Raw genomic sequence first — 10654 nt, 5'->3', positions numbered from 1 at the left:
AAAAAATCATAATGTGCCATTATAAAAACAATGTCAACAAACTGATTAGTATCATCAAATTTATAGGTGTTTAAGATTATTCATTGGACAGAAAAACTCAAAATGAGTGCCCTAAAATAGTAGTGCTTATATATGAATGAAATTCGATAGAGGTTTTCCCATGTTTGACCATAATCCTAAAAATTTATCAAAAATTTACCACATTATCAATAAAAAGTTGTATAGTTGAAAGAACCTTTCCTAAACTATCAAAGCTTTTTAAAAATTCTGATCAATCATGCTAAAGACTGCATTCTCTCTCTATTCCCTCTATAAAAAATAATTACAAAACCATTGCCATATAAAGGGGTATGATGGTCAACTTTATGTATCAACTTGGCTGGGCCATGGTGCCTGGATATTTGGTCAAGCATTATTCTGGATGTTTCTGTGAAGGTGTATTTTTGGTATGAGATTAACATTTAAAACAGTGGACTTTGAGTAAAGTAGATTACTCTCCATAGTGTGGGTGAGCCTCATCTAATCAGTTGAAGGCCTTAATAGAACAAAGAGCCAGAAGAATTCTGCAAGAAGACTGCTCTTGGGCTCAAACTGCAACTCTTCCCTGGGTCTTCAGCTTGCTGCCCTATCCTCTACATTTTGCACTTACCAAGCTTCCACAATTGCACAAGTCAATTCCTTAAAATAAATCTACAGATAGATAGATAGACAGATAGATAGATAGATAGATAGAAATAGAGATGATAGATAGATAGATGGTAGACAGGTGATAGATAGATAGATGATAGATAGATAGATAGATAGATAGATAGATAGATAGATAGATAGATAGATAGATAGATAGATATAGGTAGAGATAGATGTATAGATAGATCCTTTGGTTCTGTTTCTCTGGACAACCCTGATAAGTACAAGAGACAATCAAAAAGAAGTGTTATAGAAGTATATAATGGACTGACTTGTGTCCTCCCCAAAATTCATAGGTTGAAGCCCTAACCCATGCAACCTCAGAATGTTACTGTATTTGGAGATTGGGTCTTTAAAGAGTGGATAAAATAAAAAATAAGGCCATTAGGGTGTGACCTAATTCAATCTAACTGGTGTCCTTCTAAGAGGAGGTAGGACACGCAGAGACACCAGTGGCTCCTGCACACAGAGGGATGACCATGTGAAGAGTCAGCAGGAGGGCAGCCATTTGAGCACCGAGGAGAAAGGCATCAGAAGAACCTACCTGCCAGCACTACGGACTTCCAGCCTCTAGAACAGTGAGAGAATAAATTTCTGTTGTTTAAGCCACCACTCTGTGGTATTTTGTTATGGTAGATGCTAGAAAACTAAGACAAAGCATATCAGGAAGTTAATAAAAATAACATGCAACTATCCTGAACTTATGATGTTTGTTCAAGCTGCCAGCTCTTAAAGTTCATTTGTCATGATTTCTTTTCTTATTCTGAATAAATTTTCACTTTTGTACCTGTTATTTTTGTATTCTTTTTCTTAAAGACAGCCCCCAAAAGATGACTCTTCAGGCCTCACAAAATTTGGCTCTGCCCTGCTGAAACCATATCTGCCTCTCTCACTGTTTCATTAATATCTTAAGCATATTTCAAATTGTAACCATGTGAGGTGATGGATGTGTTAACTAACCTTACTGTGGTAATCATTTCGCAGTGTGTACATATATCAAATCATTACACTGTATACCTTAAGCTTACACAATATCATATGTCAATTATATCTCAATACAGCTGGAAAAAATGTGTATTTCTACCCAACACACCCGCCACGTTGCTGAAAGTCGTCTCTTTGTGCCTGGACCTCCACTAGACTGTCTGCTTCTTGTGGATGGACCCTGCTTCTTACCCATATTTGAGTCTCCAGGAGCTAGCCCAATGCCTGGCACACGTATTAGATGCTCAAGAAATAGTCGATGAACGAATGGGTAAATTTACAAACAGATGCGGGAGGAATACTGAGAAATGGTTGTAGCAGGAGTCTGCCCGTCTCTGCAGAGATCACCTTTATTTTTAGAGTTCAAGTTACAGACTAGTCACATTGTTTGAGTTCAACTGGGAAAAAAACGTTCTTAAGAATCTTACAGCTGCTGAATTCTGATGAATACCTGAAGCGAGTGCAAAGCCACTGCGGAGAGCACTTGTTAGACATTTAATCCCCAGAGAGAACTGCTGGTTAAAAAATGAAAATAAATCAACTACAACAACCAAAACCAAAACAAATGTATAAAAAATGAAAACAAATCAACTACAACAACCAAAATCAAAACAAAACAAAACTCTCTTCACCCTGTATACCCTACCCCCGCAAAATAGCCTTGATACTTGAGTATTCTGCTGGGATAGGTGAGTAGACACAGATGACCTGTCCACCTGATTCTGTGTTTGAGTGGATACTGTGAGGGTGTGAATACAATACTCGGTACTCTGCCGAACACAGGCTGTCTCTTGAAAAGATAAGATGTTTAAGTGTGAGATAGATGTTCTTTGAAGTCCAAAATATTTTTTATGAAAATGCATTATTTTGAATTATATGAAAATTATAGTAGATTATAATAAAAATGACTTGTGTAAAGAATGTGTAAGCCATGCTCACTCATGTATTTCTCCTCATTTCATGTTTCTAATTCTCTCTTGTATCTTGAGGGAAAAAATAATATATGTATTTATATATATAAAATATATATAATAAAAATATATATAAAATAAAAATAAAATATATTAGGAATATATACATATTAGGACTATATATATATTTGGGATATATATATATATACTAGGAATATATATATTTGGAATATATATATTAAGAATATATATACATATTTGGAATATATATTAGGAATATATACATATATAAAGAACATATATATATTAAGAATATATATATAAGGAACATATATATACTAGGAATATATATATTAGGAATATATATATAAGGAACATATATATATTAGGAATATGTATATATAAGAAATATATATAATAAGAATATATATATCAGGAATGTATATATATATTAGGAATATATATATAAGGAATATATTAGAAATATATATACTAGGAAATATATATTTTATATATATTATATTAGGAAAGGAATTTCTTTAGTATAATTCACCACACACAGCTTTGATGCTGCAACCGTTGTTCCCATTGGAACTTCCTCAAATGGAATAAGGTTTGTTCTTACCAAGAAAATGGAAAGCAATTTGTCTTCTATTGTTTGAAACGTAGGAGAGTTGTTTGCTCCCAGCAACCCTTTCCACAACTGCCCACCTCTCACATCTCATTTTTTTCAACCTGTCACCTATCTAAGTAGGGGTATTGGAAACTCTGTTCTACCCATCCCAATGTGCTGCTTAATCTTTCTTGAATTGTAGAAGTTTCTTGAAAATCTAGCTATTTTCTTCTGGGAAGGAAAATAAGACACAAACACAAATAGAAACAACATTTTGCATGCAATTTGGGGCCTTCATAGATCCCTTAATGCCATCCAAGGAGTCCTGTCCAGGGACCTCAGGTAAGGAGCGCTCCTGCCCATGAGCAATCCCTTGGGAAACGCAAGAATGAGCTGGCAGTCTGGTACCTGGGTGAGATGTGAAACCTCCAACGTATTTCACAATGTACATGAAGCTTTAACTAAAGCAAAATCCTTATGCAAAAGGCAATTGTTAAAGTTGGAAAAAGCTATTTAGAGATCTAATTCCCAATAACAGTGTCTTTGATTGTTGAATTCTCAGTTGAGTCAATGTCACAGGGAAAGATCTGGGGGATTACGGTAAAAAATTCATTTTACGCACAGTGTTTTAGCAACATATCTTTTCCAAATAGATGGAGGGTTTAATTTAAAGAATTCCTCTACTAATAAAATCGTTTATTTTCAGAGTAAAGCCAAGTGTAAGTTAAACGGATAAACAAATCGCATTTAGAAGAAAATTGACACTTAGCAAGATCACCAAAATACAAATCTATTAAAAATAGACCTTGTCTTTGATGTTTATTTTACATTATCTAGATACATCCAGTTATGCAAATTTACATTTTTATTTCACATCTTGGAATTTCTGATATACATATAACAGGACAAAGAACACATCTGCAATATTTGGCCTAGAAAACTCTGCTTGGGGAACACAAGAATCTCAGCTGCCTTATTCTTTCTGCACATGTGCAAATACACTTCTAAATAATTGGAGTGAAAATCAAGAGTGGTAAAAGAAAAAAGTGACTAAATTTTTATGCTACCTGAGGTTATTTGTGCTTGGTTTTTGAAATAGTCTTCTAATTACTGAATTACAATTCAATAGGTAACATTTCTTTGGGAACTCCTTAAACTATTTCAAGAAGCTTAGGTCTTTGGTGTTCTTATCATCTACATTCAATTGACCCTGGCTACACATGAAAGATGCTTCAACGTTGGCATTATTGTGTTGTGTATTCATCTAAGATATTTTTAAAAGTGGTAGTCAATATTATTATCCCTCTTTTGTGAAAATATCTTGCCAGGATAGACAATGAGCAATTATTTCTTCAATTAGGCAAAGAAAAAGGACAGACCAGTGCAATACAGTACTAATTTTAAAAGAAACAATCACATTGAATTAAAGACCTTAACATTTTAGTTACAATTTTATAAAATTCAAATATATCTAAGTCACATGATGATAGTTACAATTTTATAAAATTCAAATATATCTAAGTCACATGATGATACTAGATGACCGCATGTTCATTCTGTTCAATGTTGTCCACGAGATCTTTTGTATCACCAGCTCCTGGACTTGATCCACTGTTAAAATAGAGAGTGTTTTCGAAAGTGTTCTCTTGAGGTAAGTGCACACGTCTTTTCTTATAAAAGAAATACGTAGCAAGGCCAGCACCGGTTATAAGCAGGAGAATCACGACGACTACTACTCCTGCCTTGCTGGAAGATGGTTTGGAAGGTTCCATCTTCCTTGAGTCAGCTATAAATAAATAAAATCATTAGGAAAAAGAAGGAGGGAGGCAGAAGGTAGAAGGCTATGGAGAACAACAATTTCTTTTTTGAAAAACTAAAATGCAAGAATATTCTTTCAAGTGACATTTGCCAAACAGACAGGCAGGACATGAAAACAGGAATACATATGACATGAAGAATTATTATAAATATCAAGATTATTATTCAGTTGCAATATTTCATCTGTCCATGTAGCATTGAGCTAGTGATTCGATGTCTTAAAATATTTATAGCTGTTTCAAAATAATTTAAGGCTGCTTACAAATACATCATATGAAGATAAATAGAATACTAATAATAATGATGATGATAATAAAAAGCAAGAGAGAACATTAGGGAAAAGAGAATATGAGTAGTGGAAATTTGAACTCATGAGTATAATTAATTAACCAATAGCACCCATGAGGTTAATAAGGGGGTTGCAGGCAAGCCATAAATCTCACTTTGAGTTTTTTTAGCAGCCCACAAAATGAGTGAAATAGGATCAGTTACCTAATTTGAATTGTCTATAAAATTAAAAACATCACTTAGGGGCTGGCTCCACGGCCTAGTGGTTAAGGTTGGCATGCTCCGTTTTGGCAGCCTGGGTTTGGTTCCCGGGCGCAGACCTACACCACTCATCAGCATCCACGCTGTGGCGGCAACCCACATACAAAATAGAGGAAGACTGGCACAGATGTTAGCGCAGGGCAAATCTTCTTAAATCAAAAAAATATATATATATATATATTCTTGAAAAGAATGGGCTGGCCCGGTGGCATAGCAGTTAAGTGCACGCGCTCCACTTCGGGGGCCCGGGGTTCGCAGGTTCGGAGCTCGAGTGCGCACCGAGGCACCGCTTGTCAAGCCATGCTGTGGCGGCGTCCCATATAAACTAGAAGAAGATGGGCACGGATGTTAGCCCAGGGCCAATCTTCCTCAGCAAAAAGAGGAGGATTGGCATCGGATGTTAACTCAGGGCTGATCTTCCTCACAAAAAGAAAAGAAAAGAAAATATCACAGGGATTCCTGAGAGAAATTTCTTTCATGGGTTTTCATAAGGCAACTCTTTGTAAAGGAGTAATCAATGTCTTCAATATCTATAGTAAAACACCAACTTGACTCCAAAGTGTGCTCTAGAGAATCATTCAAGGAAGGTTCATGACATAATGACAAAGGCTAGTACAGCTCAAGGAATTCTACTGAGAGTGTGAGGAGTGTAGGAAGGGATTATTATGGTTTTTAAAACAAACTATAGTGATGTATTACTAGTACAGAACCTGAAATTTCATAACGGTCTTACCTTTCGTTGTAATTAATGTCTGAGTAGGTTCAGGATCAACAACTGTTTGTAAAATAAGAAATTAATTAAATACTTAAAAAAACCCATAATAATTGCATGTAGATAGTATTATTTGGTTCGCAGATACATAGAATCCTCCATATTTGGTTTAAAGTCAAATGATATGATATAGATCGACAGTAGATAGATTGATAGATTGATTGATAGATCAATCCATATATCTTGATCTATCTATTCTATAACAGCATCCTACAGTATGGTGAGTTTGAATACATTGTAAGATCTAAAAATACAATCCTCTGAGTTGCTTTTGAGCCACTGATTCTCACCCTCAAAATTTATCCAATCTACTCATAAATAAGGTATTCTGGGCTAGCAGTTTTGAAATCGGCCCAGTGAAGCCTAAGGTATTACAAGGCACTTGACTGAAAAGTAAAATAAGACTCCAACATTGCACTAAAGAATGTTGTATCTTAGAAAAGAATTTTAAAAGACTGAAGAACTACACAATTCTAAAACAAGAAAAACCACTGAGGATGAAGTATTGATTTATCTAATTCATTTATTTAAATCTATTATCTAATTAATCATTTCATCTCTTGGGAAGGATATTATGTGAAGTGGAATGGCATAAAAATATTATGAAACTCCAGATAGTAACACATCATGAACGTATAACACTATTAATTCCCTCAATCCCTGTCCTTATGTGGTCTATCACCCAATCTCAGAAGGTGACTTAATTGGTCTTACATGATTTATTCCATAATAAATTCTGATTCCTCTCCAGAACACTGCTCTCCTCTGGTTTAGCCGGGGCGACTGCTTCACCCCTTCTCCTCTCACGCCATAAAGCTTTGTAGGCTGGCTCTCCATACTGCTTGCAACTTCGCAAATCCATACACATGGATATCCCATTATAAGTGTACTGATATACCAAAATCGTTATGTCAGCTAAGCAGACAGAGACTGTGTCGTGCTCACTCAGAGCTGCAGACAATCAATCACCACGGCAGACTGGATTTTTCCCCTATAACGGGGGGAGAACTTGCAAGGCACCTGTAATCACATTATAATCCCACACCTGATATCTTAATATTTGAAAGAAATGGTGGCCTGTGAACATATGTTCCATGGGACAAATTCTTACTTACTTTTTGGTCTTTTACAAATATATCCTTTGTAGGAAGAACAGTGAATATTATGCCAAAATCCAGAAGACGCATATAAAGCTACACAATCGTTTCGTTCACCAGAGGGATCTCCTGCGTTCCAGTTGACAAAGGACACTGGACTGTTGTTTATCCACAGCCACTTTCCTGATTATCAAATAAAGCCAAGAAAAACAGAAGTTCAAAATAACCCATCTTAAAATAAACTTAACTTATTCATGCAAAATTTCTAAGCATATTGTTTTATATTACAGTCAATAGTTGTCTATAATTAGACTTTTAATAAGCAAGATTATAATGACTAATTATTACAGGGAAGGAAACTGAGAAGAAAATGGTTTTTATAAAGCTTTAGTTGAAAATTTACTTCTAATTAGTACAAATATGTATACTCATCCTTCCCTAATATTTTTTCTGGCAAAAGATAGAAATTATTTTCTTTTTAACTAACTTAGTTATAGGAGACATTCTTTTAATTAGGAACTTTCAGGATAACATAATATGTGAGTCATTTAAAATTTCAGTTCTTATCTCAAATGAAAATATGAGTTTGAATTTTTAAACTCTTCACAAATTAATCATTATTTAAGGCAAGACTTTCTGGCACTGAAACCTTGTTTTATGTACAATATTTTGAAATATTTGTGATTAAATAATTGTTCTGCAAAAATTACCTTCAACATTTCTGTACAATCCTACCCAAAAATTGGTTTTGCTTTGAAGTGGCTCAACTCGATACGACAGAAAACTCGATTCAGCAGCACTTTCAATGGAAACCAAAGAGGAACCTGCAAAGTGTAAAAGAATAAATATGATGAAGTATATTTAAGTAACTGAAAATATTTTTAGAATGACAGTATTGACATTAACAGCAATAAAAGTCATCCCAACATCTCCACTTAAGGGGAAGAATTTCAAAGAGTGGACATCTGTCCTCTCAGAATTTCAGTTTCCATTCTGAAAATATGATTTTTTAAGCATCATTTGTGTACAAGCACTGAACAAGTTGCCGCAGGACATGCAAAGATGAGTAAGACATAGAATATGTCTTAAGAAGGTTATGGTTCAGTGGGTAGCAATGAGTTGAGAGTATAAAGGAATGTATTGGATGAGAAAATAAGTATAGTATGCTATTGACATGTCAAATAGGGATAAGATTTGTTTTAGGTGAAGCAACTAAAAGGGAGCATGAAGGAAATAGAATTTAAGATATTAAGGAACATAGGATTTCAAGTAGAAAAGATAGAAAATAATTCCAGGAAGAGAAAGAATAAGAGAAAAGACAGAGAGGGAAGTATAGAGCTTCTTCAGGAACACGGCTGACAGACACATGGAATCTTCCATATTTGGTTTATGGTGGTATAATACGATAAAGATAGTAGACAGGTAGGTGGGTAGATAGATCAATCTACTGGGAGGAATTAATAGTGTTAATACATGGCTCAGTTTGGCTAGACTAATCTGGTCAACGGGTGAAAAAAGACTTGGGTTAGGCCTCACTGCACATGGCAAGAGATTGGTATTTAGGCTAAGGTGTTAAAGAACACTTAGTTTTTTCAGGCAGCAGAATGAAGCAATGTACTATAGGAGTCTTACTCTAGCTGTTATGGATAGGACTGTACAAAGTAAGAAGAGAGAGGAAACTAAAAGACTGGCTAGATGACTACGGCATTAACCACACACATTAGATTAAGATTGTTTCAGCGTCAGCATTAGATTTTATAGTAAAAATCTATAGCTTTTCAATTATAACTACTAATACAGTTTAAGCACTTCATGCCAGACATTTTGCTTTGGGCTTTACAAGCATGATCTCAGTAAAATTTTACAATAACCTTATTAAATGGGTACTATTGTTATCCCATTTGATGATAAGGAACCTAAAGTACAGATGCTAAGCAATTTGCCAAGATCCTAATGATAGCAGAGGGCAGAGTCATGGCATGATCCAGGCCTTCTGTATCGTGAGGGCCTACACTTAACCATATGCCTGTATTCCACGTTACTGGGTCCTGGATTATCCCCTTGATTATTGTTTTCATTGCACAATTACATATTCCATTATTAAATATATTTCATAGACAATGGCCATTTCAAAATATTTGTGACATATTTTGATGAACGAGAATCATTCGTTTCATTTACAGGAAACAGTTACCTAAAATTGAAAACAAAGTTTCTACATAGTCATTGCAAAATTAAAAGAAAATACTTGGCAACATAAAGGAAAAACATTTTTTTAATTAAAAAAGTCCAAAGCAGACTTCAAGTGACATCATAAGGAATGGCAGAGTAAGTACACTTGAAAATCCTCCTCTCTAAAAAAGCAGTAAGAACACTGAAAAATTTGTCAAAATCAACTTTTTTAGAGCCCTGAAAATTAATTAATGGCTTATAACTATCCGGGAAGAATTTGTTCAAGAAAAGTGATTCATTCTTGGTATGAACAGTGAGCTTCATGGTGTTTTACCTTGTCCTATTCCCATTGCCTTATCCCTAGCTCTGTGGTTGTCTTAAAAACCAACAGCTGCAAAATCACAGTGAAAACCAGCAGCCTAGACGCCACTGGAAAAGTCAGAATGGGGTTAGAGCTCTTTCAAATTCCCATTCTCAAAAAATTTTCATTATTTGATCTCTCTGACAGTTCCCTGGAAAACCTCACTTGCAAAGCTTGATTTATTTGATCTGATTCAGAGTTCATTCAGTGTAAACAGCCTTTTTCCTGGGAGTGTTTGCCTAAAACTATCAGTGGCAATTGTCTAGCATCACAGCTGCCTGAGGCAGGTATAACAGTTGAGGGAAACAACAAGCTAACCAAAAAACTTAAAAGGAAAAATGGGAATAAGATGTCCATAGTGAGCTTTAAAAAGCATTGACCTATTCATGGGAATCTAGAAGGCTGCAGACATGCAGTGGGGTGTGCACATGCCCAGGATTATGTGCAAGAACTGAGAAATCCTTAAGCTCTCACCTCTGGCTGACCTTGAGGGTCTGCACAAGCAGGACATGAAGGCAAAGGCAGAGTTTTAAACTGCCTGTATGAGTGTGGAAGGCAGGTGAGCCCCTCAGTAAAACCTGAGAGACTTATTCTTTCTAGGAACTTAAGAAAATCTTTTCCTAATCAGCTGACCACTAAGCAGAGACTTCAGTGACCACACATGAAAAAGAATACAAACTGTAGAGAATT

At 35.2% G+C, this 10654-nt stretch overlaps 1 protein-coding gene across 1 annotated transcript in view; it reads right to left on the bottom strand.

Annotated features, from left to right (window-relative positions):
• Positions 1 to 4688: 4688 nt before the first annotated feature.
• Positions 4689 to 10654, bottom strand: part of MRC1 (mannose receptor C-type 1) — an 88661-nt gene continuing 82695 nt past the window's right edge. The window contains exons 28-31 of the mRNA XM_058532820.1: positions 8142 to 8255; positions 7450 to 7614; positions 6296 to 6337; positions 4689 to 4981 (exon numbers count right to left, since the gene is read on the bottom strand). Of these exons, the coding sequence (XP_058388803.1) occupies positions 4731 to 4981; positions 6296 to 6337; positions 7450 to 7614; positions 8142 to 8255 (572 nt within the window). The 3' untranslated portion in view covers positions 4689 to 4730. The remainder of the gene's footprint in view (positions 4982 to 6295; positions 6338 to 7449; positions 7615 to 8141; positions 8256 to 10654) is intronic.

Source organism: Diceros bicornis, chromosome 36 (assembly GCF_020826845.1).
Source record: "Diceros bicornis minor isolate mBicDic1 chromosome 36, mDicBic1.mat.cur, whole genome shotgun sequence".
Classification (NCBI taxonomy): Eukaryota; Metazoa; Chordata; class Mammalia; order Perissodactyla; family Rhinocerotidae; genus Diceros; species Diceros bicornis.
Note: the sequence above shows the minus strand (reverse complement) of the source record. Positions and strands in the feature narration are given on the sequence as shown.